At 37.8% G+C, this 27,696-nt stretch overlaps 1 protein-coding gene and 1 pseudogene across 1 annotated transcript; one reads left to right on the top strand and one right to left on the bottom strand.

Moving 5' to 3' along the window:
- The first annotated feature begins 1,694 nt into the window (after positions 1-1,694).
- LOC126602984 (germin-like protein subfamily 3 member 2) lies at positions 1,695-7,978 on the top strand (annotated as a pseudogene).
- Positions 7,979-8,707: 729 nt separating this feature from the next.
- On the bottom strand, positions 8,708-10,739 carry LOC126584405 (protein trichome birefringence-like 36). Its single transcript, XM_050248802.1, has 5 exons — positions 10,318-10,739; positions 9,965-10,136; positions 9,555-9,736; positions 9,277-9,435; positions 8,708-9,179 (listed from the first exon to the last, which is right to left on the bottom strand). The coding sequence occupies exons 1-5, from the start codon at positions 10,722-10,724 to the stop codon at positions 8,882-8,884; spliced, it is 1,218 nt and encodes a 405-aa protein (XP_050104759.1). The 5' UTR covers positions 10,725-10,739; the 3' UTR covers positions 8,708-8,881.
- Between the last annotated feature and the right edge of the window lie 16,957 nt (positions 10,740-27,696).

The following is a 27,696-nucleotide window of genomic DNA, read 5'->3' as shown; positions in this document are numbered from 1 at the left end:
GAGCATGTACATATAAGGCACATCATCCCCTCTCCATTGGTCGATGTGGGATCTTACAATCTGTGAGAACTTCCCAGTAGGTCATCCATCCTGGGAATGCTCTCGCTCGAACTCGCTTAACTTTTGAGTTCCAATGGAATTCGAAACTAGTGTGTTCCTAGAAACAAAACCATGAGGGCGTGGCTGGGGCCCAAAGAGGACAATATCGTGCTATGACGGAACCGAGTCTAGGATGTGACATTAGCCTCTTCCTCATCAACTTGGTTTGCATATTACACCTATTGGTTTCTTCTACCACTGTTGCAATCTTTAGCTAGATGACCAAACCCTTCACATTTGTGACAGTTGGGTTTTCCCCTTGATCTAGTAAGCATCATAGTGCAATTTATCACATATCTTACAAGCTATTTTATGGGTTCCCTCAATGGTATTTGGTTTTGCAGGACTACCACCCTTGTTCTCCCATTTCTTGTTTTTCCTTTCCATGGTTTCTTCTCCTTTTGACTATTACTTGACTATCCACTACGGTTATAGTTCTTCTCACCAATATTAAGTGATTGAAAGGTCCTATTAGTAGACATATCATCTACTGCATGCATTTCTAGCATTTGCTCAACTACTCTTAGTGATGCGGTCACTTTTTGAACGCTGATTACATATGTATCCTTAGTTTCTTCAATAAGTGACACAATGTTATCATAGGACTTTGTTAGACTAATAAGTAGCTTTTGCACTAATCTTTGATTTGTGAGTTCTTCACCATAGTTCTTCATTTGATTCACAATATCAAATAGTCTAACAAGATAATCCTTAAGTGGTTCATTTTCCCTCATCCTAGTGTACTCAAATTCACGTCTAACAAAGGTAAGTTTCATTCTTCTAACCTTTTTATCACCCTTGTATTCCTCTTGAAGAATCTCCCATGCTCCTTTGTTTGTTTCTTCATTTGCAATCCTCGAAAATATGATGTTGGAGACTGCACCCTGAATAAAGCCAAGAGCTTTAGCATCCTTCGTGAGAGTTTCTTTCACAGCTGGGGTTACATACCCCTTGTCCACCAAATCTCAAAGATCATGAGACTTGAGAGAATGGTTATCATCCTTATTCTCCAAAAGTCATAGTTTTCACCTTGAAAGATTGGAGCTTTCAGGTCATTGCCAGCTGTTCCAGCCATCGCTCACAAGGAAAAAAATTTGATTTCTAAGGTTTTTCTCGTTGGAAATTCCCTAAAGTTCACAACTTTATAGACTCTTAGTTCACATATCGAAACCAGGCTTTGAGGCCATGATGGATTATGGTAAAAACTTATGAAAGAAAAAGGTAAAGAACAAAAAGAATTTCGGAGAATGTTTTTAGAGAATTTTAGAGTAAGCAAATCATAGCTGCTCCTCTAGGTGATTTCATTGATTGATTCATTCCCTTACATTCATCCTTATCTAGCTACAACCTTAGGTACATTGTCCTTTAAATTATAATTGTGCTATTGTTCATCTAAGCCATATACCTCACTTCTAATCTGAGACATACGTGTGTCTAGTGTGAGATGGCTTTACACAATAGACAAGGATATTTAAAATAAAATAAAAAAAACTAGCTGTTAGCTTTTACAACTAAGTTGCTTAAATTAAAAATAGAATACTAAAGAGGCTGGATTAGATTAATTTCCAACAGTACCTTTGTTTAAATGAGGACAGATGAATGCATTGAAAGATATGGGATTGGATGTGGCTAAGGGAACTGTCATCACTGAGGGACCAGTAAAAAAAGTGAAGTTTTATTTAACTCGATTGTGAGTACTTATTTCTTTTTGTTCTTTATGGTGTAGCACAGATTACTTATGCGTATTTTGAGTTGATCCCATACGTAGTTTTAAAAGAAAGTTTGAACTAGTTTTGTGGTGCTAGTGGAGATTCTCATACATTTTAGGTCTAGGTGCTTAGTATAGCATTGTATACCAGTTTCATTTTTCACTTAATAGTTAAAGCTTTTTAGAATAATGGTAATACAATATACTTTAACTTAGTATCATGACATGAAATTTGGAATTCAAATCCTTCCAATTAGAACCCCCCCAGTGTAAGTTGAATTGCTTCAGTTTGGTATCAGAGCTAGCCATCGACTGTCGGTCATCCTAATAGACCACATAAGGTATCTACCATACTAATTTCAGGATTGCGCCATGCCTATCTTTTGACCAAATTTGAGTAGAAAATAAGGTTATTACTGTTGTTCTTGCGGCTAAATTTGTACATCAAGGTGATCACACCAACTGGTGTCTCTAGCATCTTCTGACCTTGCAGAGGGGCCTTAGTTAAGTTGTGCTGCAATACTAAGGCAGTTTCATTGCTAGTTCTGTAAACCACAAAATTTAAGCTACAAAATCAAAAAACAAAAACATATTCAAGCCAAATTGGTGTCTCTAGTATCCTCTTTTGATTCTTTAAAGATGAAAAGAAGTAGATTGTTTTTTGGTTCCATTTATTTGTCAAGATGAATCTTAATAAAATATGTTTGAGGTCCTGTTGCCAAAAAAAGTGTTTTGTTTTTGGTTTGTTGTTTGGGTGGTAGGCAAAGCCAAGAAACAAAGTAAATAGTAGTCAGTCTAGGCTGAGTTTTGATCTCTTTCTCTCTCTCTCTATCTCTTTCTCACACACACTTTAAAGTGGATTAAATTTTTAGCTTTTTTTTTGTGGGCAGTGTTCTGATTGTATTATGTGATTTCCTTTGGAATTGATGTATTAGCTGTTGGACTTATAGTCATTGCACTATACCTATTTTCTTCACTTTGCATTTATCATAATATTGATGTAGAATAAGCTAAGATCGATATAGAAGTATGGCCTCTGTAACAACCTGTCCCGATTTTATCGGAATAAAGGTGGTATTTTTGTGAAATTTCACCTTAGGCTAGATCTTTCTCTTCTAAAATTGTTTTTAGGTCTTAATTGGTGAGCCTAAGGGGCCCACCCTCTATTTTGTCCCCCGGTTCCCATCCCCTTTTCTTTTTTATTTTTATTTTTATAACCCTCTTTCTCTCCTTCAGCTCTCTCCCTCTCGACTCTCTCTGCAACCTTCTCCCCCGAACACACACACACGTTTACAGACATATACACAGGCAGCCTTCACCACTTTCACACCATCACCATCACTCGGATCCTCCCTTCTTTCCCGCACCTCTCCGAGCTCACTCTCTCTCTTCTTGGCACTGTGCACAGTCACGGTGCACATGATTTTCGACGAGGTAAGTTGAAAACACCATTCGATCTTCCTTCTTAGTAGTCTAGAAGGCTTAGTGGTTGTTAAAATATGGTTTTTGGTGAAGGGTTAGATGTGAAAACAGCTCGAGGAGCTTTCCCCAATTTTATGGCGAGCACCGCCCCTTTCGAGGCAATTTTCGACCAAACCATGTTGAGTTGGCTAGCATGCAAAGTATCAATCTCTTTGTCTCGCTAAGTACTACAACTTTCCTTTTTGTTTCACCCAATTTCGTTAAGTATTGAAGAAGTTATATCCATTTGAATCTTACCTAGTTTCCGGCGACCTCCGTGGTTTTTGAGGAGTTTTCCGGCCAAACCACAGCAAGTTAGACGTCGTGTGAGGTACCATTCTCTTCGCCTCTTCGAGAGATATGATTTCTGTTTTTGAATCACTTGATTTTGTTTAGTATTGACAAAGTTATGAGCATTTAAAGTTAAGGAACTTTCTAGCCGAATTTCGACCTTCTTCTTCCTTGGGTCCGGCGACCCATCAAACATAGGCCTTTTGGGCCTTTCCTGCCGAGCCCAACCCAAACCCATTTCTTTTATTTATTTATTTTGTTTTAATCTTATCTGGTTTAATAAAAAGGCCTTTGGGCCGTTTTATTTAGGGCCATAGGCCCATCCTCTCTAGAACCCAAAAATCCTTAGGCTTAAGGCCTTTGGGTTGTAGCTGTTGGGGGCCCTAAGCCCAACCCCAGCCTTTTTAATTATTTTTGTTTATTAATTTTTTTTTTAAAACCCTAAGGCCTTCGGGCCATGTTCTTTAGAGCCTTAGGCATGTGCCCTCTAAACCCCAAAACCCCTAGGCTTAACCCAACACCCTTAAGACCCAAGTCCAATCCGACGGAATATTCCCCTGTTGACTTCTATTGACGTTTACGAAATTTATCTGGGACCGTTCTTAAGGTAATTCGAGGTCCTGAATCCGTTTCCGATGTCCGTTTTTCCAAGTTCAATTGTTTTAATATAGTTTTATTAAATTGAACCTTTTATGTGCTTAGGGGCAATTATAGTGGCGTTTCTGTCTTCGCTAGTTGCGTGGCCCTTCGGGGGCTAAGTATCTGTAAGTGCACCCCTTCTAAAAATGCATGTTTTGATAGTAGAAATGCATACATCAAAAGCATGATTTGATGATTATGTTCTATGAAATGCTTTGAGATAACATGCTTACTGAGGCTAGTTTGAATTATTACTATTTTTCCTATAAACCGTGTTCTTATAAAATATCTGATGGATGACGATATGATATTTAGAACATGTTTCGAACACCTCTTTATAATATAGATGATGGATGACTTTATACTTTGAAGTTGCTTTTCAATATATATATGTTCAATGGTTTTGTACTTACCTAGTGGTCCTTTCCGCTACGGGACATAGGCATAGATTCCGGTCTGTCCCGGGCGACGGTTTGATGTTGGCATAAGGCCTGGAGGGTGTTTCCTCTAGCTATTTAGCACAGGGACGAGGAGCCGGCATGGGGCCTGAAGTGTATTTTCCTCTGATTGTCTTCTCAGGGATGGGGAGCTGGCATGGGGCATGGAGGGTTATTGGACAATTCACTAGTGATTATTATATATACAAGTTATGATTTGAGACATTGTACGACATGCTAGGTTTCGGAAAACCTATGTTTATATGTGTTTTCATAAAACTTGGAGGTTAGTACGTTGATAACTGTTTTACTATATATATATGTGTGTGTGTGTGTGTGTATCAACTTGGTCTACTCATGTTTGTTTTGTGCTCCCTTCAGGATTTAGAATCGAGGCATACAATCCCAGCATCCAGGCACTTCTGCATCAGCATCTTCGAGTCCTCTCGGTGTAGGATCCATCCTTTGTTTTCATCAATTTTATATTATTTCTTTTAGTATTCTAGCTAGTTGTATGCTCTGAACACGTTCTTTAAATGCTTCTTATTTATTCTTTTATATTTATAAGTCTTATCCATCCTTTATTCTCAACATTTGCACTCAATAGATGACTTTCGTCACCCTGGGATGTCGGCCAACACGTGCCTATCCTGGTATTCAAGGAATATCGGGATTGGGGTGTGTCACCCTCCCCTCCCCTAATTGCTTTCTCTCCACCTTTCCTCCCATTTATCTATGGTTAACTTTCTTGTCTCTTCATATAGGGGTTGGTAGCCAAAGATAATGTCAGCAACAGAGGGGCTGCGTTAAACAGTTCCTTGTCTCAGGTTTTAGGGTTTACAAATTATGTGACCTTTCAATAATCAATACTTTTAGGCGAGAGAGGGTTTACAAATGTTGATAATGTTACAACCAAAAAAAAAGTCGGGTTTGCATCGTAAGAACCTTATGCACCATCTGTTGTTTTAAGTTTTTTTTTATTTATTTATTTTGAATTTTTGAATTTTCAGGTGTTGGTGAACTGGCTGCGTTACTACATCCGGAGGCCAGAAACCGATATAGATAGTTCACTAATACCTGGATAAACTACAGTTGTTTGTAAAGTATACTGTACCTGTCAGCTCAAAGTGACTTGTTGATGCGTTAGTTTTCGAGATAATCTTCGATACACGCAAGGCCGGTCCACTCTCCTATACCATGAACTTGGCTGCTTGCTTTTGAATTTGTCTTTCGCCCGATGCCCTTGTTTAGTGGTACTAAAATAGTTCAAAAATGAACTTCTCGTTTTAAGTGATGTATTCACCTTGCTTTCGAACGTGTCTACGCAGCAAGGAAATAGTTAATGTTATTAACTTCATATTAAAGCTTCCAACAAGCTTTTTATTAAAATGTCCTACAAATCCAAACTTCGTCTTTCAAATCAAAATTCAAAACGTGCAAATCTTATTTTCCCGAAGAATAAAAAACACAATTAGCATCTTTCGTGGTCTTGTTTGAATCTTCTAATTTTTATTATCACTTCCATAAAAAATGTGAAATAAAACACAAATTGGCTTCCAATCATGTTATAGGCCACCCCATAGCACCTAAAAATTGTTGACAACTTTTCTCTTCTTCCAGGCCAAGAAAGTTTTCACTTTCTGTTTTTTTCTTATGACATGAAAGTGAAAGTACCTTCAACTTCAAGGCACTAAAAATGCATATACTTCAAGAGTAGCAAGTCAAGACGGAGGAATAAGAGATTTTCTACTATGCTGAGTGAGGGGTTGTTGAGTGGGGGATTTTCTACTTTGTTTCGGTGTATCTTATACACCATAATTTTTTGTCGTTAGATCCTTAACCAAGAATCCAATAATCAAATTTGGTTGATGCCATTTTGTAGAAGGAATTGCCATCAAACTTGGTTGCTACCATTTGTGACGCTAGACTCTCCTCCTTCAATTCATGTCATCATTTGGCTCATCCCTCTCCTCCTTCAATTCATGTCATCATTTGGCTCATCCCTAGGAGCCATGTTTTTGTACAAAATAGTTGTTTTTTGTCCATGGTTGGATTTTAACATCTCGGTTAGAAATGCTCCAAATTTATTTTCAGTGTCCAGTCGTTAAATCTTTAGTCAAAGATCCAATGAGCAAGATCTAACCAGAGCATAGTAGAATTTTCAGACAGCTAGGATTGTTGTTTGTGCTAAAGTTAATAAGATCAAGCTTTTTTGTAATAATGAGAGCCATAAGCACAACTCAACCCCCCACTACAATTCTAATTCTCCACCAAAAACAGAAGAAAAAGCAAACTACATGTTGGTGGATGTATCCTCAATTCTCACTTTATTCCTAAGCAAAGTTAGTATATACAACTAATTCCATGTAAAGTGCAGCATCAACAATAACGACATTTTTAATGGTTTGTTTCCTTATCTAGCTAGTAATATTAGTATTTGCCTTGAACATTTGTTCTTTGATGCCATAATTTTCCAGATCAAAGCGGTTGAATGTTTGTAACTTGAAAGCAACATTTCTCCTCGTCCTGCATTCTTGCTTTTTATACCAAAAATGGCTACAAAACAGTAGCCCTTTTCGTCGTCCTCCTCTTCAACAAGAGCTATGTCATTTTCGCTTCAGATCCGGATCCTGTTCAAGACTTCTGCATAGCCAACACAGAGCCAACGAGTCATGCCAACCAATGCAAGAACTCATCCCTAGCAACAGTAGAAGATTTTGTATTTTCGGGCGTTAGGGTTCCTGGAAAGTTTGGTCCAAGCTGGCTCTCTGGCGTTTCTGTGAACTCAAACGTCTTTCCAGGACTCAACACGCTTGGCATGTCGTTTGTCCGACCTGACTTTGAAGTTGGTGGAGTAAACGTGCCACATTTTCACCCGAGGGCAACAGAGATTGCATTTGTGCTCGAAGGAAAGATCTATTAGGGGTTTGTTGATACGAATAACAGGATTTTGGCCAAAGTGATCCAAAAAGGTGAAGTGATGGTGTTTCCAAGGAGTCTAGTGCACTTTCAAATGAATGTTGGTGATACTCCGGCAACTATATTGGGCAGTTTTGACAGCCAAAACCCTGGAACCCAGAAAATCCCCGCTGCAATTTTTGGATCCGGTATCAAAGATAAACTCTTGGAAAAAGCTTTTGGATTGAGTTCTAAGGAGATTTCAAAGTTGAAAAAGAAGCTTGGATCACATTGATTGAGCTAGCTAGAGGAGTACTGCAGTTTCTTCTTTTGTTTGAATTTATTAATTTGTATGTATATGACTGCATGCAGCAAATTTTATGAGCAAGTTAGAATAGTGCTGATATATATTAATAAAAATAAGGTATATTTTTGGAGGATAAAATTTCATTAGCCAATAAACTGCATAAATTGCCTCTGCCTGCCAAGGAAGAAGAGATCCGTAATCAAAATGTGGTTAGGAACTAAGTTTTTTAGCCATTTTTTCTTATTCATAGAGAAAAAGATGCGTTTGTTTTGATATGAAATACTCACAGAAAAGTTTGAAAAAAAATGGATATTAATATTATAGCTCAATCAGTAGGTCAGTTGGCAAGGGCAATGCGATGGTCCCTTACATTACACCTGAGTTTGACTATTTTTGTAAATTACAATAATTTAGAATGTCATCTCGAAAAAAGAGAGGCTATGTTTAAGTTCTATGTAGAGAAATACCTTATCAAAGTTGTTTGCCACTAGACACTCTTTCTACTGCAAAAGCAATTGAGATGAATGCCAATTATTACATGACATCATTATTACAAGAAGGTCATGGCTACAAAAGTGAAGATCACATCTCTTGCTTTTTGAATTGAAAACTTTGGTTCTTCAACCTCTCCCACTAAGAGTCATATTTTGATTGCTGAAACTAAAGAAATCTTTATAGCCAAGCATGTTCTTTCATTAGTAATGTATAAATAAATATCTAGACTACTAAAAATATAGATGTAGACATGAGCGTAGCCAAGTTAGCTAGATCAGCAAGTGCTCTCTCAACCCAAGTTTGTTCCCTCCTCCCTTTAGCTTAGATTATATTTGAATATTGGTCGAATAAAGAACGGAAGAAACAAAGATATGAGTGCAAAGAGACTTTGCTACCAAGCATTATATGATGAGTGATCACCATCTCACATACAACCACCTCACCACAACATCATAATTCGCATTACAAACTTTAATCTGCAGAAAAGAAGAGTTTACTCTCACACTTGACGTAAAATTTTAATTAACACAGTTAATTAACTCATACTTAAAGCAAGGCACTCAACATCTCATTCCAACTATCAGGCACCCCAGGAAGGCACCAATGGCTGCAGTCAGAGGATAAGCCTGTTGGGTGCTGCCTCTCTTCTTGCCCCATGGCCCTTCTGTACACAGAAGGGTGCCCGTCTCTTCGAAATGCCGACATTGTTGTTATGTCCTGAAGATATACTGGAAATCTCATATTTCTCAATACAGTTTGCAGCACTATCAATGGCTCAGGAACATGTTGGTGACTGAAATAAGCCAGAGGCTGCTTCTGATTATAGCATCTCCAACCATTTTGTCTGCCGAAAAGCGAATAGAACACATTCATGTATATACTGAAGAATTCTGTGAATTATATTTGGATCATAACTCCATCAGAGATCTCATATTACGTACCTGTTGTGCCTAGGTGACATGCTTCGAAAAATCACTCGGGTTTTTCGAGGATCTAGGTTCAAATCAATCCATTTAGCCCATGTAGTGAGTCCTTTTTGGTATGCAACCATTGGATTCATGTTTGTATACAGAGACTGTCCTTCCATGTAGTAATCCCACCTGCAATAGATTAGAAAAACTCTTCAATTAAGATCATAATTACGAACATCCACAATGCTACCACTTCTAAGCAAAAGAAATGAGGAAAGGTGACTCGATGAATGCGAATTTTCTCTTACGAACTCGATTTGTCAGAGTGAGTCCACCAGTGAGCAGAATCAAACACAAGAACATCAACTCCTCTCCAGTACTTTGCATTCTCTTCTATCAAGTCCAAATGTAAAATTCTCTTTTTGTCAGCTCCTTTGTTCAACTCTACTAGGAGTGGAGCCCATGAAAACTCAATTGATGTCTCAAAATCCTGTGTGTGAATTAAATTTACCATTTATGTTAATGTAAGATTTAAGAACAAGGATCAAATCTTGAGGCTTTCCCTCAATACAAGGTAAAGCAAATTTCTTTGTTTGATTTTAGTTACCAGATAAGTTTTCAGTTTTTAGAATAAATGAAAGCTAAAAACTGAAAATTGATAACTGAAAATGAAATAGTAATCAAACGACCCCTACAATTTTAATAAAAATAATTGTACCATTGCATGGAATGCCATAGAGGGGCCATTGTAGGTCACTCTCTTTCTTCCAGTGGGAACAACTCCTTGTACTAAGCACACTAGGGACTCCCACTGATTCCTCATTATAGAATCACCAACCAGCATTATTCTTTTCCTTCTATTTTTTCCAAGAAATTTCAATGTATCAAACCTTCATTGAAACAAGAAAACAAAGAAATAACTATCAAAACAAGAAATACATTACACTAAATGATTTTAAATTACTAGAAGGGAAATTCAAACTTAGATGCAGGGAAGGAAGCGCACTGCTCTAGCAAATTTGGCTAAGCCCAAAATAGATTATTTAGTTAAGTTTTGGTTTAGAGTTGTACCTTGGAATGGAGCAGCTGTTTGGCTTCCACCTCCATTTTTCATAGTCCGAATCCGGCCTTCCATTCTTTTGACAAGTCACTGCAGTGCTAAGATACGGACAAGTTGAGTCATAGAGAGGGTACGATTGATCGTAAACCCATTTTCCGGCGGAAAGCTCACATGTCCTCCTTGAACTTTGGTGGCTCTGAACCATGTTCACAGCATCATCTTCTCCATCAAGCCAAGAGTCATCTTCTAGCTCAAGAGGTGATGACTTCCCCTGAAAGAAGCATAGAAAGACAATGAAGATGCTGAACAAGAAGGGGAGTTGAAGCTTTGGTCTGCTCATTGATTTCCGAATTCCAAAGCTAGGGGAAGATTGAATTAGTCTCCCCAGCGAAGAAAATAAGCATTTTGTAAGCTGCATGCAGGGGCCTTGATGATTGTATATGATGAGAATTGTAGCATCAAAGGCATGACTTGCGGTGTGATGGGACCATATCCAATTATCCATATGCATGGAATTGCAATTGCAATGTACTTTTTCTTAATCCCATTAATTAATGTTTCTTTTCTTTCTTGTTGAGTATGACTTGTATGACCCAAGTACACTGTTACGGAGGTGTTCTATATCAACAATAATATGTGTTCGTTTTTCTCTACATGTCCTTATATTATTGACATAGGACGTTATAAGAGGATATGTTGCCTATATTATGTCATATGAAACATTAATGTGGTACTGTACTAGTGCCACACAAATTATTCTCATTGTGAAGATGGTGGAAAGGAAAAAAGTCGAAACAAGGGATAAAAAATAGGGAATTAGGTACCCGTAACTGGAGGATGTGTAGGCCATGCACATCACTGGTATTGTTTTTCAAAAGTTAATAAAGGTTAAAGAGATCATCAGACCAGTTACTTTGCAGAAAATTACAGATCGTTGCACCAAATATAAACACCGTATCAACAATATCTACTAAATATCGACGTCATATTTGTTTGGGTTAAAACTTAAACTTTGGGCTTAGAAGGGAGTTGGCCCAAAAAGAGAAGGAAAAGCCCGAAGCTCAGCCCAAACCCAGAAAGCAGAAAGGGCCTTTCCCGACTAGGTGCAGATCATTTGCACCACTTGCTTAGCCCAAAAGTACTTTATGGTGGCAGTACAAGTAAATAGCTGATGAGTCACTATCCTTCAAACTACATTCGGGCCAGATTATTGCTACAGGAGGCCAAGCCAAGGTGTCTATAAAAGGAGAAAGAGAAGTCGGAATCAAGGACACTCAAACAAACAAATACAAGCACAAACTCTGCTCAAAGCCAGATTTGCCTTCAAAACGAAGCTGTAGTCAGCCCAAGCCTTCATCCCTTTCAGGATAAACCCTTTGTAATAGCTCTGCTACCCTGTTCAACTCTTGTTGTAGTATCGATTTCTTTCTGTAAACTCACCTCCCAAACCCCTTTTCTAAGCTTTCAAACCTCTTGATAAACCACAAAGATAGGAAGTTGCAAGACGATCAGCCTTGCCCGACCCTCTTTGTTTTTGTCTTTTCATTCATTAGCCTAGCAATATGTTGTATACTTCAAGTTGTATCCAAGTTATTTCTAGTAATATGGCTATTAAAAGACTCTCTCAGCGCTTGAATCCGATTTGAATATGTCTTCACAGTTCAAGCTAGATCTAAGTTCTAAGCCCTCGGGCATATAAGATTTGATCACTCTAAAAAGTCCTTGGTCTCAAGGCATAAAAAAGAACTTGATGTGGACTTAACCCATCCACGACAAGCTTTGATAACCAGAAGTCCGAAGTTACTTGAGGCGCAAGTAATCGACCTGTCACTTAGTTTTATTGCTGTTATATTATGATTACCATATAACTTTCGAGTACGGGATGAATTATGATGGGAAACCTCAAGGCCTATTCAAGGCCCCACAAAAGGCACCTATTTGGATTCATCCTATTGCTCGGGCGAGAACATTGAGTATAGAAGGGGTTCTGATGGGAAGCCTCAAGGCCTATTCAAGGCCCCACAAAGGCACCTATTTGGATTCATTCTACTCTTTGAGCTCAGGTAATCAGAAGTATGATGGTTATAAGACTCATATAAACCAAGAAAAGGAACCTTATGTGTTCGAGTACTAAGTTAGTTATTTATGGGAAGCCTCAAGGCCTACACCTAAGGCCCCACAAAGGCACCTGTCAATAACTAACATAGTCTCTCGAATATATATAATTAAAACTCAAACATCCGTTCTACATCTGCCATGCTAAAGATGGCAGTGGCACGCCTGAGCACTTAAAAGTTAATCTTGATTGTGAGCCTCAAGGCCTACATCTAAGGCCTTACAAAAACACCTTTCAAAGTTAACTCTGTCCTTCTCTTTCAGCCTTGCCCGACAAGCCCGCTAGTAAAGCAGAAGCCCGACAGAAAGCATCAACCGGCGCCAACCTCTCGGGGAGCTGTGTGCTCGTCGACCAGGAAGCATTTCCCACGGAAATTCCCGCCACGAACAATATTAATAATATTGAACAAATATTGACGCTACACTAACAATGCCACCCAATTGTTGTAGAACCTTAACCTTGCAAAACCCCTTCTTTTCCTCCACCCTCCAACTCTGCTAGCACATTCATTGAAACATTAGCACCCCCAGACACAATACTGAACAATTAACAACAAATCATCAATCACGAGCGGAATGAGCTGCCCCTTCTTTTTGGTTTGCTTCAATTTGGTCCCTTTTCCTCGCAATTCTTCTGCATATGGTGTGGTGCATCTTCTCCATGACAAGCTTGTACTCACACAACTAGTAAAAGTGGCGTTCGTCCTTGCACTTTCATGGGAGGTAAAACCAACCTGCCTAATTTTAATATTAGTAATATAATATTAGAAGCTGTCTTTTGGTGGGAAAGATTTATATGTCCAAACTTGAAATTCAAATGAACAGTTGTATTTTTTATCTTTTCATGAAGGGAAATTTTATTTGAACCCATATAACCTCTTTCTACACCCAAGTTAAACTTTATATGTGAATTGTCTTTTTTACCTTATTGCATGATTACCATTAAGTACAAGATGAAGTTAATAACTAAATGAAATTTATCAATAAACCCACACCCAAATTAAACCTTACCATCATGTAATGTTTATCCTACGTTGGCTAAAACCCTACATTGATCCTATGTTGAAATGCTTTTTTTTTTTTTTCGTTTGATTTCTATTTTTTTATGAAGTTGAGAAGATGAGTTTTTGAGTTTCAACAGAAAAGATGTTGTTTCCCAGCTTGAGAAGGAGGTGGGTGTTCCTGAAGATAAGTCACCTCTAAGTATAACACATCATCTCCATGGTAGAGCTTGGCAAGCTCATCCTCAACCTTTACGGGCCACACAAATTGTCCATCACCATTCTCTATACCTATGGCAGGTTCGTCGATACCCCTAGCATTCCCGCCTAACTGCCACATATCACAATATCTACATAGAAAGAAAAGTTATTATTAGTTTATTTTTTGTGGTGTTTTAAGTATAGACATATGAAAGCATGTACTTTATGCTTATGCAAATACAAACACGAGGACATGGATATCAAGAAAGTATATGGAAGATTCATATTGGAACAGAGGATTGAATTTGGAGTTTTATTAACTGTCTCGTTCAAGCTTGGAGCCTGAGGTTGAATTTGATTATCCTTACCTTCAGTTTCGATGACTGGCATGGCAGCAGTTCTTGCGGATTCAGCAAATACGGGCGTGTGGTTGAGTTCAACAACTGGCATGACAGTGGTCACTCTGGGTTCATCGAATACAGGCGTTTGGTTGAGTTCAAGTCTAAAGCTCTTTGACAAAAACCACCTTAGAGGCTCAGACTCCAAATTATTCCATTATTCACTGTCTCGTTCACATTTTGAATCTTCCATTGGAATTTTATCTCTCTTTCAATTTGGACATCGATCACCAAATTATTCAATTGGAATTTTATTTTTTAATTGGTGTAAAGATAAATTCACATTTTGAATTGGGTTTGTGAGGGTAATTTAGGTATAAAATTGGGTTTAAAGAGATATTAATTCTTTCATTAAAAATAATATGGGTGTAGAGGGTAAGTTGGGTGTAGAAAGAAGTTATGTGGGTTCAAATAAAATTTCCCTTTCATGAATAGTCACATGTTTTTCAAAAACGCATCTCAACTTCTATAAATAGTGGAGTGTTGTAAAAGTTCTGGGAATGAATGCCCACATGTTTTAGCTAAAGATGAAAAGTAAGGTCATCTCCAACTGAACGATCCAAAGGGCCATAAGGCCGAAAATAGCTCGAAAATCGTCTCCAACCGAAGACTAGGCTAGAGGGCTCGTGGGCCCCACGAAATCCGAAATGGCCAAAGCCTGGCCGCGTGCAACCAGCCAGCTAGCTTAGGCTGGCTTATATTTTTTCTTAAAACTGTTGGATTTCCTGTTGGATATAACCAACAAGATTAAGAGCAATAGTGTCGGTTATAACCAACATGAATAGTAGGGAAAATTTTGAATATAACAGTTAGCTAACGTCAGCTAGTCGTTATTTTTGAATTTTTTTTTGCACTGTTTTATTTATTTATTTTTATTTACAAAATTTTTCCTATAACTTCTATTTTACAAAATTTGTTTCATATTTTTTTTTAAATTCCATTTTTTCCTATAACTTCTATTTCACAAAATTTGTTTCATATATTTTTTTTAAATTCTATTTTTTTCCTATAACTTCTATTTTACAAAATTTCTTTCATATTTTTGTTTAAATTCCATTTTTTCCTATAACTTCTATTTTACAAAATTTGTTTATATTTTTTTTAAGTTTTTTTTTTCCTATAACTTTCTAAGCCATTATACAACATTAAATTAAATAAGTAACATGAAACAACATTAAATAATATGAAACAACATTAAATAACATTAACCAACATAAAAATTATACAATATAAAAAAACATTTAACAACATGAAACTTAAACAACATTTTTAAAAACATTTAACAATATAAAACTTAAACGCCTACTCCATGCTTCTTTTGGCCCAAAGATGTGCAACAAGATCCTGTTGTAGGTACTTGTTTGTGGCACGAGAACGTATCATTCTATAGCACCTCATATACTCATTTATAGAGATACTACCAGTTCTTGAATTGAAAGGCAAATTAGGCCCATCATATATTTTTGCACGAGCCATTCTTAACCTATTTGGATCTTTTTGGTCGTCATCGAACTCTCCATCAATATACCCATCTCGCTCATCCTCCACTATCATATTGTGTAATATGATGCAAGACATCATGATGGAGTCCAAATTTTCTCTACTCCACCCTATTGCCTGTTCGCTGATGATCTTCCACCGTGCTTGTAGATTACCGAAAGCTCTCTCAACATCTTTCCGGTATGCCTTTTGGTGTAAGGTAAACAACTTTTCCGCATCATTCCTAGTAGGGGTGGGTTCAAAAAACCGAAAACCGAAAAAAACCGAACCGAAAACCGGACCGAGGCCGAAAAAAACCGAACCGAAAAAAAACCGAACCGAAACTGTCAAAACCGAATCGAACCGAATATGGCTGGTTCGGTTTCGGTTTTTGAGGTTCGAAAACCGAACCGAACCGAACCGAACCGAAATATATATTTAATTATTTTTTATAATATTTTAATTATAAAAAATCATTAAAAAAAACTTCGAAATTCTAGAGTCATGGGGGTTCGAACCCATGCACTGCAGCTTGAGAAAGCTTCCCTGAAACCAAGTGGGCAGTGGGTTTTGTTTTGCTATGGATGTATGACTAAATTATTTATAAAATTGAAATCTATAGTCTTTTGTTAATGATCAACAAAACCCTAGGCAGCCACACCTTTTCTATTTTAGATTCCTCTCTTCTCTCTCTGGTTCCTGCCGCAGCCACCAACACCTTTAACCCTAGCCACTTCATACCCAATTCCCATCATTCATCATTCTCTTCTCTGTTTCCCTCTCTCTCTCTACCTCCCTCCAACCAACTCTCTCTCTCTCTACCTCCCTCCAACCAAAAACACAACCAAAACCCAGAAATCCCACCTCAGAACCTGCGGCAGCTTGTAAGATTTTGAGCGAGCAGTCCTCCCAGGAATGGAAGACCATGGCCCGAGCTTGGCTGGGCTCTGCTTGTTTCCCGATGTCAAAGTTGTCTCCATGGACGAGGTCGAAGCCTGGATCGACTCCACCTTCGATTTCATACCCCAAGGCATCAAATCCATCTTTATGATTTCCAACCCAATTGGTTGATGGGCATGCTGTTTTGTTTATAAAAGATTCAAGTAGGTATTTACATTAGTTTTGTTGTTAGTTAGTTAGTTAGTGTTTACAATTTTGACAAGCTTGCTGCAATGGGATCAAGGATTCTCCTATCTAGCAACCTACTCAGTTAAGCACGGAATGTATATATTTTCTCTTTTTAAATGTGGATTTATCTGTTGTTCAACTTGCATGATGATTTCTCACTGATGATGCTCAAGGCTTCAAGCTCCAGATTTAAAAGAAAAAAAAAAAAAAACTCATGAAAAAAACCGAACCGGGCCGAAACCGAACCGAAAAAAATCAAAACCGAAAAAAACCGAACCGAAAAAAACCGAAGAAAAACCGAACCGAACCGAACCGAACAGTAATTTCGGTTTGGTTTCCGGTTTCGGCCAAAAACCGAACCGAACGGAACCGAACCCACCCCTAATTCCTAGGGTTTGGAATTGCTTGGACAAGTGTCGCCCACTTTGGGTAGATGTCATTTGCCAAGTAATACCCTATATTGTATTGACAGTCGTTGATTTAGTAGTCAAGTTGAGGTGCTTTACCTTCTGTCAGGCGATTGAAGAGGGGTAAACGCCCAAGAACTGTAATGTCATTTTGGGATCCAGGGACTCCAAAGAAAGCATGCCAGATCCATGTGTGATATGAGGCAACCTCCTTTAACATAACAGTTGGCTTTCTCGATCTTCCTCTAAAGCCTCATTGCCATACGGTGGGACAGTTCTTCCAATCTCAATGCATGCAGTCTAATGACCCTATCATGCTTGGAAGCCCACGGTCTTCAGCTTTGCGAAGAAGTCGATTCATATCTTCTTGATTTCGCTCATGAAGGTACTCGTCTTTGTAAACCTGAACAATTGTATCACAGAATTGTTCAAGAGTATTGAGGCATGTAGACTCAGACATACCATGGGTTTCATCTATCGAATCAGCTAGAGAATCATAGGCCATCATTCGAAATGCAACAGTAACCTTCTGATGAGGTGAGAAACCAGGGCGGCCTGCTGTATCCCGCTTCTATCAAAAGTATGGATTGACATACTGGACATCACGAAGTAAACGCTTGAAGACATGATGCCTCATCAGGAAGCAACGTCTGAAATCCTCTTCTATATACACCAAGTTGGGGTTGAAGTAGTTGTTCATCAGATTGGCATGTGTCATCACTCTGTTTTGTGGTTTGTAAGAGCGACCAGCAACAGAGCCACCCCATTGAGGTTGTTCCTCAGTTGGTTAACACACCATGGCTGCTGCTTTGTTTTGTTTGTTGCATCTTAGTTGAACTTCTTCATCAGACACCTTATTTTCTCGTCTCATTTGTGCCCATTTTTTTGCCAATTTGGAATCGGATGAGGACCCCAGTTGGAATCTGAAGAGGATCCAAAGTTGGAACTCATTGCAAACTTGAGTTGAAAGAGATTGAATTGAAATAGATTGAATTCAAAGTTGTGTGAATTATAGCCCAATATCCACCCTATTTATAGCAAAAAAAATTCAAATCCAACAACTAGCTGACGTCATGCTAACGTCACTTAGCCGTTGGATTTGAATTTAAGTTTTAGTTTTTAAATAATAAATTATGTTTGGCCCTTTGGCCCTCAATTAGAAACAATTTTTTGTGACAGGGCTAAAACGAGCCTTATGGCCCTTTAGCCCTCGGTTAGAGATGGAGGCAAATATAGCCATGTACTGTTCATTAAAATATTAATATCCTAGAGGGCCAGAGGGCTAAAACGAGCCATCTGGCCAGTCTTCGATTGGAAATGGCCTAAGGAAGACTTAAGAATAGTAGCATTGTTGTTTTTGTATGATGTTTTTCAAAATGCACTTATTTCACTTTTATGATTCTTCACGGATATGGCTCTATGTAAGGAGCATTCTATGTATGATCACAACACACAACATAACAGAAAATAAGTGAAAGCAATAATATGAATATCGTTTCCTTCCTTTCTTTACCTACAATCTTTTTTTGTTATGGTTACGAAAATAAACAATGTGATACATTACACCCGCTTCGCTCTTGTCTGTAGTAAAGGTTATCTCTCTAACTTTTACCTATTTATAACACATTATCAGCACGACTTTCTAACCCTAACCATTTCTCGTTTCCCTTCACCGAAAAATGCTTCCTCCAAGGATTTTACTGTTCTTCTTCCTCCTCTACCTCACTTGCTTGATGTACCTTTGCCAAGAATTGCTAGCACTGTGCATTCTCCTAGTTCTCAATATAACAATTACTTATATTTTTTATTTCTTGTTTGGTGTAGCTACTGATTACTAACCCAGTGTTTATTTATATTGTTTTATTGCGATTTTAGATGGTGCGGTACAATCGCCCATCTTGAACTGCAAATTTAATTTTTCTGCAATTTTAGGTGGTGTTGTATAATCGCCCACCCTGCATTGCATATTTAAATTTTCCTGTTGCTTGAGTGGTGCGGTATAATCACCCATCCTACGCTATATTGTTTCAATGAGAGTGGAGTGGTACAATCGCCTTCATCATTAATTATGTAAATCTCGAGCCTGAAGTTTCGAGTGCTTATCATTTTGACCTGAATGTCAAAATGGAAAATTTGTAAGAACTAGAAGTTTTAACATTACGTTCCTCCATAATACATATTATTACAAGTTCTTACACATCTTCTTTTTCTATTAGAAAAAGAAAATGGCAACCTTGGCAAAGCTTGATTTTGTTGCCCTTGATATTACTAGGAAAAACTACCTAATTTGGGTAATGGATGCCAAGATCCATCTAGAGGCAAAAAACCTTGGAGACACCATCAAGGAGGTAAACAATGCATCCTCTCAAGATCGAGCGAAGGCCATGATCTTTATCCATCGCCACCTTGATGAAGGATTGAAGAGCAATTACCTAATAGTTGAAGACCCATTAGCCATCTGGAAAGCATTGAGAAATATATACAATCACTAGAAAATGGTGATTCTCCTAAGACCTTGTTATGAGTGGATGAGTGGACACACTTGAGAATCCAAGATTTCAATAAGGTTGCTGAGTATAACTTTGCAATGTTCATAATCAGCTCCCATATGAAACTTTGTGGGGGAGAATATCACTAAGGAAGATATGCTGGAAAAGACTTTCAGCACCTTTGATGCCTCCAACGTGCTCTTGCAGCAGCAGTATAGAGAGCGAAGCTTTACTGAGTACAACCAGTTGATATCGGTGCTCCTTATGGATGAACAAAACAATGAGCACCTGATGAAAAATCATCAATCCCAACCTACTGGATCGGTGTCATTCCCATAAGTGAATGTTGCTTCCCTCGAAGTGAACATCGTATCCTCTCGTGGCAATAATTACAAACGAGGACGTAGCCACAAGCGAGGTCGGTGGAATGAGAAAGGCAAGAATCATGGTGTCCAGCTTTACAACTAAGGTCTAAGGTATAATCCAGGCCCGACCTTCAAAAATGTAAATCGTCACAAGGATAAAGCTCATATGAATAGCACTCTTAGAAATCCTGAAGGAGCTTGCCATAGGTATGGTAGCAATAAGAAATGGGCGCATACCTCGTACCCCAAACATCTAGTGGACCTGTAACAAGCCTCATTCAAGGAGAAGAGTGAAGGCTCAGGAAAAGCCCAGATCATGTTACCAAATGGAACAATATTGTTCGTACAAAATGTGTTGTACGCTACTCGATCTACTCAAAATTATTTGAGTTTTTAAAGACATGTTTAAATGGATACCATATTGAAATGAAAAGTGCAGAAAATGTGGAAAATTTATGCATTACCTCTAATGATACCTATAAGTATACATTGGAGAAGTTGTGTGGTTTATTGAGTGGATTGTATTATACATACACAAAGACAATTGAAGCACATATTGTCATGAACCAGAAATTCATTGATCCAAAAATTTACATGCTTTGGCATGACCGTCTGGATCATGCAGGATCCACCATGATGTGTATAATCATTACCAACTCTAATGGACATCCATTATTGAGCATACACATTGCTATATCAAATGATAAACCCTTGCAAGGCTTATTCTCAAGGGAAGTTGGTAATTGTAGCATCACAATTGAAGATTGATGTTGAATCCCCATCAATTTTGCAAAGAATTCAATGGGATATTTAAGGGCTTATTCAACCACCTTGTGGACCATTTCAATATTTTATGGTTTTGGTTGAAGCAACTACCCGATGGTCACATGTTTGCCTCTTGTTTACTCAAAATGTAGCTTTTGTGAGACTTCTTGCTCAGATAATTCATAGTTCCTAGATTTACCATATTAGGTCAACCCAACTTGATAATGCTGGTGAATTTACGTCTCAAACCTTTGATGATTACTACATGACACTAGGCATTGATGTAGAACACCATGTTCCTTATGTCCATACTCAAAATGGTTTAGCAGAAGCATTTATCAAGGGGCTTCAATTAATAGCTTGCGCCCTGCTCATGAAAACAAAATTGGCAGTTTTTGCATGGGGACATGTCATCTCACATGATGCATCATTGGTTCAATTAAGACCTATAGCCAACCATCAATACTCCTCCGTTTAACTCATGTTTAGGCATTAACCAAACATTTCACATTTACGAGTTTTTGGTTGTGCTGTTTATGTGCCTATTGCATCGCCACAACACACTAAAATAGGACCTCACGCAGACTGGGAATTTATGTGGGTTTTGACTCACCATCTATCATTAGATATTTGGAACCTTTGACAGGTTATAGCTCGTTTTGCGGATTGTCACTTCAATGAGACAGTTTTCCCACTGTTAGGGGGAGAAAAAACCGTTCCAAAAGAACGGAAAGAATTGACATGGGTTGTACCCACCTTATCTCATTTTGCTCCACGAAGCACTCAATGTGAAAATGAAGTGAAAATGATCGTTCATCTTTAAAGTATTGCTAATCAAATGTAGATTCATTTAATAATGCTACAAAAATGATAAAATCACATATACCAGCTACAAATGCGCTTGCAAGAATTGATGTCCCTATTGGACAAAATAAAGTGGCAGCAAATTATTCATTCGTTGAATGCTTGAAGCGTGGTAGACCCCTATGTTTAAAAGATTTAGCCCCTCGAAAGAAGAAAATGAGGGCATAACTAAATCAAATGAAATCATTCTGGAAAATAAAATAAATGACGAATCCACAATTCACGATTCTATACTTCCAAAAAAAAAATGTCCTTGATAAGACACATGTCCCTGAAGAGACATAAGTACATGAAAGCAAAGAAATCTCCATAAATTATGCGTGTAATAATGAATTGTGGGATCAAAATGAAATAATCATGGACGACATGTTCGCATTCGCAGTAGCCATTGAAATCATATTACACGATGATATTGAGCCCCGCTTTGTTGATGAATGCAAACATATTCAAGTTTGGCCTAAGTGGAAAGATGCAATATAGGAAAAATTAAATTCCTTGGAAAGATGAAGTGTTTTTGAACTTGAAGTCCAGACCCCGTCTGGAGTAAACCCCATGGGTTACAAATGGGTATTCATAAGAAAGCGCAATAAGAAAAATGAGATTGCAAGATATAAAGCACAACTCGTTGCACAAGGTTTTTCACTACGACATGGAATTGATTATAAGGAGACATACTCTCCTGTAATGGACACAATTATGTTTCGTTACTTAAGAAGTTTGGTGGTTTCAAAAAAACTTGACATGTGACTTATGGATGTCATCACTGCGCATCTATATGGAGAATGAGATACTGACATATATATGAAGGTCCTAGAATGACTTAAGTAGCATGAAACAACTAACAAACCACGATGTATGCTCTCAATCAAATTAAGGTGATCATCATATGGGCTGAAACAATCTGAAATACTGTGGTATAATCGTCTCAGTGAGTATTTGATCAAAGAAGGATACACCAACAATGTAATTTTCTCTTATGTGTTCATTAAGAAATTAAATTATAGATTTGCTATAGTTGCAGTATATGTCGATGATATGAACTCAGTTGGAACCCCTGAAGAACTTAATAAAAGTGCTGAATATCTAAAAAGCAAATTTGAAATGAAAGACCTTGAGAAAACAAAATATTGTCTCGGCCTATAGATCGAGCATTGTGTTAATGGAATTTTGGTCCATCAATCAGCTTACATTGAAAAAATTCCTAAAGCAATTTGGCATGGACAAGGCTTATCCACTAAGTACGTCAATGGTTGTTCATTCTCTGGACATTAAGAAAGATCCATTTCATCCAAAAGAAGATGATGAAATGGTCATTGGTCTAGAAGTACCATATCTGAGTGCCATAGGTACTTTATTGTATTTAGCACAATGTACTAGACCAGATATAGCTTTTTCTGTCAACTTGTTAGCAAGGTATAGCTCTGCTAGCTCCAATAATTCATCATTGAAAGGGAGTCAAAGATGTTTTACGATACCTTCGTGGGACAACAGACATGGGTATCTTCTACTCCGAGAATCCACAAATGACTAGAGCCTTGTTGGATATACAGATGCTGGTTTTCACTCCAATCCGCATAAAGCCCGCTCATAAACTGGATATGTGTTCACTAATGGAGATACATCGATCTTATGGCGCTCAACAAAGCAAACATTAGTTGCTACATCTTCCAATCACTCAGAAATACTTGCTTTACATGAAGCAAGTTGTGAATGTTCTTGGTTAAGATCAATGATCCATCACATCTGGAATTCATGTGGTATACCTTCAAAGACAAACACTTCAACTGTTATTCATGAAGATAATGCAGCGTGTGTTGCACAAATAAATGAAGGATTCATCAAGGGGGATAAGACTAAACACATATCTCAAAAGTTTTTCAATGCACATGAGCTTTAGAAGGCTAAAGTTATTGAAGTCAAACAAATCCGTTCCAATGAAAATCTGATAGACCTATTCATCAAATCTACCAAAGTGCATGTTTCAGAAGCTAGTACATGGTATTGGATTACGTCGACTCACCAATCAGTTAAATTTGAAAAATGCAGAATCAGAAGGAGATACATATCAGGGAGAGCATCCATGATACATGCCTGTTTTACTCTTTTTCCTTTGACTAGGATTTTTCCCACTGGGTTTTTCCTATCAAGGTTTTAACAAGACAACATAAGCATATTTAACACTATATCAATAATCCAAGCAAAGTTGTACAATTTTTCCTTTGCTACGGTTTTTTCCCACTGGGTTTTTTGGGTAAGGTTTAACGAGACAACTGATGTTGATATGTGGGCATATAGGGGGAGTGTTGTAAAAGTTGTGGGAATGAATGGCCACATGTTTTAGCCAAAGATGAAAAGTGAGGAAACCTTAAGAATAGTAGCATTGTTGTTGATGTATGATGCTTTTCAAAATGCACTCATTTCACTTTTATGATTTTTCACGGATATAGCTTAATATAAGGAGTATTCCGTGTAAGTTCACAACACACAACAGAACATAAAAGAAGTGAAAGCAATAATATTAATATCATTTCCTTCCCTTCTTTACCTGCAATCCTTTAGTGTTATAGTTACGAAAATAAACAGTGTGATACATTGCACCCGCTTCACTCCTGTCTCTAGCAAAGGTTATCTCTCTAACTTTTGCCTATTTCTAATATGGGGTCCCTTGTAGTCATAAATCACTTTCAATATTCACATAACCATAGACTTCTTTGATGTTTAGGGTTAGCTTGGCTTTGATTAACTCAATAAATTCAAGGGAGTTTTAACGAAACACTCCTGGTAATGTTCACTTTAACAAAAAATGATATTTTTACTCTAAAAAGTCACTCCTGGTACTGTCCACTTACAACACCTTTTTATCCTTTTGATTAAAACTTAAAGTTTTCAAACTCTTTTCATTAGTTTTCCTTAAATTCAATGAATGTTGAATGAAAATATAGATTCCAACTTGCATAATGGAGAAATCATGAAGAAAACTGATCCTTTCAAATTCCCACAAAAATGGCACGATTAGGAGGGATAATTTTTTTCATAGCTTCCCCATCTTCTACCTTTATTTTGAGTAAAATATGTTAAGTTGAAATCCATATTTCTAATTCATTGAATCTAATGGATAGTCTAATTCAAGTTAATCATAGACATCAAACGAGCCCAGTGCACTAATATTAGACAGTACTTCATTGAATCCATATGAGTCTTGTGATTTGAAGTGCTACCATTACGAAGACGTGGTCATTATATTAGAGTGTCACTTGTCTTAAAGACTATATGTCAAATATTTGCATCAACCAGTTTTAGGTTTTTCTAACCCAATTCTCATGTGCATTTAACATTTTTTGTTATTGTTCGTATGAATTAAGTTTGTTTTGTTTATGAAAATACTTTTTCGGTAGCGTCAAGGTCACCACAGCTCAGCGGAAAATCCATGTCTAACCTTCGGCTGGTCTGATCCAAACCAACGACATCAGTTAGTGCTTTGTCGCACTAGTTCACCTACTTTTTGATACCGGCGTCCCAAGCTATTCGCAGGTAACATAGTTGGCTTGCTTGGTTGTTGTGCCTTGTACCTGTTCGTCGAATTGCCCCAGAGAATTTGAAATTCTGTATTTTCTGGGTGCCCAAGGATTTTCTACGTTCAACCACAAGACTGTTGCTTGATATCAAAAGGCATCAATTTGCTTTATGGTGTTGACAATTCAAAACTGAATTATCATGGGCACAAATAGTGTTTGTCCATAGGGCGTTCTTGCAGAAAGGACTATGCTGACTTCTAATATGTCCCCCATTCAACCAATTCTGAAAGCAAGGACTTTTGCTTCTGTGGTTTCCACCCCAATTGAAGATGTTCATCTCACCCAACTTTAGACTCTAGTTGTGCGTGGTGACAAAACATATGTCAAAATTAACGAGGATCTATACCAAGAACAGTTGAAGTTGTTTCAAAATAATCTCCTTGGACGTTTGCTCCTCAATAAGGGTTCTACGCCAATGAAAACTGGTGCTCTAAAATCTTGTTTAGAAGATGCATGACGCCCTACTACACCATGGAACCTTGTTCCTATCGGTAAAGGTTATTTTGATATCCATTTCAATAAGGAAGATGATCTGCGATGGGTATGGGGTGGCGGTACGTGTACTTTTGCTACTAGTTTATTTAGGTTATCAAAATGGACGCCAGATTTTCAACCAGGTGACGTTCTCCCTCAAACTCTTGCTCAAGTATGGATTAAAATTTTTGGTTTGAGTCAGGAATATTGGCATCCTAAACACTTGATGGAAATTGCAATAGGGGTTGGCACTCCCTTGCAACTAGATATAGCTACAAGGGAAATGCAATATGGTTATTATGCACGTATATTAGTTGATGTCAATTTTGCAGATGATTTACCTACATCCCTTATGGTTGAAAGAGAAAGTCATGGCTTCCCAGTTGAGGTGGTTTATGAAAATTTACCGCCTAAATGTAGTCATTGTGGTTTGATAGGGCATTTGGTTAATAGTTGCAAATAACTTAAACAGATGCCGAGAGGTCATTCTCGTAGCCAGACGTGGAAGCGTGGTAACGTGGGGGACAACAAAACCGGAAATCACTCTCAGAGTCAACTGCACATGGAATATCGTCCCAAAAAGGATTTGGCAATACCAGTTAATGTTTTATGTGGGTCACATGCTTCTGAACCTCTTCAACAGGTAGATTAATTGTTACCTGCTTTCAATACTGAAGGTAATAAGGCAATGGTTGATGGTAATGACGAGCCCATTCTTCAGTCTCCGCTTGGTACAATGCTAATTGTTTCTAGTAATGATAATAATGTCATACTAACTCTCGATAATGCCCATACTCTCATAAACCAATTTCTTGAACATGTGTTCAATGAGGCCTTAGGGACCATTGCCCAAGTTATGGTTAATTCTGAAAATGAAGAACATGGTATCCAATCCCCTGGGATATCTCATATTAGCAATTATATGACCGGATCAGATGGATCACCTTATCATAATGGTCATTCTTATGGTCAGCATTTGGGCAACACCGATGTCCCAAACAATTTTGGCCCGCATGATCTTCATGACGACTCTAGCATTCCTCCTGGGTTTAAACATGTTGTGACATTAGCTAAGGATGTCATCGATATTGTTAATCACATAAATGGCTGTGATAAGGATGGTTTTACTCTTGCATTATCTAACAGTAAAAAAAAAAAAAAAACAAAAGCAGGTTGCCAAGCTTAACCAGCCCTCTGATAAACCCTATCCGAGTAGGGTCCGTGGAATACCAGCTCGTTATAAATGAAGATTCTCTTTTGGAATATCTGTGGCATTACTTTTACTTTTAATTCTAGAGGAACTCTTGCTCTCAATCTTTGGTTACTAACATCTTTAACTTGTGCAGACCCTTTAGTTATTTCTATATCTGATCAACATGATACTATTTGATGTACTTTTGATCATATCGCAAGTCAGTTCACCTTTGTTTATGCAAGCACTTTATCTATCAAAATAAGAGACCTATGGGCTGACTTTATTACTCTACGTTCACAAACACAAGTTCCATAGATGGCTATTGGTGATTTCAATGCTATCCTGGGTGCCCATGAGCAGACGGGAAAAGGAAGACCGTCTCAAACTTCATGCGCTGAGTTTAGTAACATGTCTGACTCTTGTAACTTTACTCACTTGAACACTTATGGGTAAGCTTTTACATGGTCTAATGGTTGGAAGTTTCGCGGTCACACAGAAAGAAGGTTAGATCGTTCTTTGTGTGATATAAGTTGGTTTGATTCTTGGCCTCACTCTAAATGCATAGCGTTGCCAAAGGTAGTCTTAGATCATAACCCTCTTATCTTTTCTGGTTCAAGAGTTTTGAGTAGTGGTCATCGTCATTTCCGTTTTCAATCAATGTGGGTTCAACATTCATCTTTTTGAGAAATTGTAACTCAATGTTGGAGGAATACAGTTGTCTATGGTTGTCCTATGTTTATCATTCTACAAAAATTGAAAGCTCTAAAAATCTGTTTGCGCCAATGGAACTTTTTAGTTTTTTGTGATGTCCATAATAGAGTGGCTGATGCTCGACGTAAACTCTCTATGATTCAATAGAGAATCTCAACTGAGGGTATCAATAATGATCTTTTCAAATAGGAGATTGTCGCCAAGACTATAATAATGGAGTCTC

The sequence above is a fragment of the Malus sylvestris genome, chromosome 2 (assembly GCF_916048215.2).
Source record: "Malus sylvestris chromosome 2, drMalSylv7.2, whole genome shotgun sequence".
Taxonomy (NCBI): domain Eukaryota; kingdom Viridiplantae; phylum Streptophyta; class Magnoliopsida; order Rosales; family Rosaceae; genus Malus; species Malus sylvestris.
The sequence above is the reverse complement of the archived record's forward strand: the minus strand, read 5'-3'. Positions and strand labels throughout refer to the sequence as shown.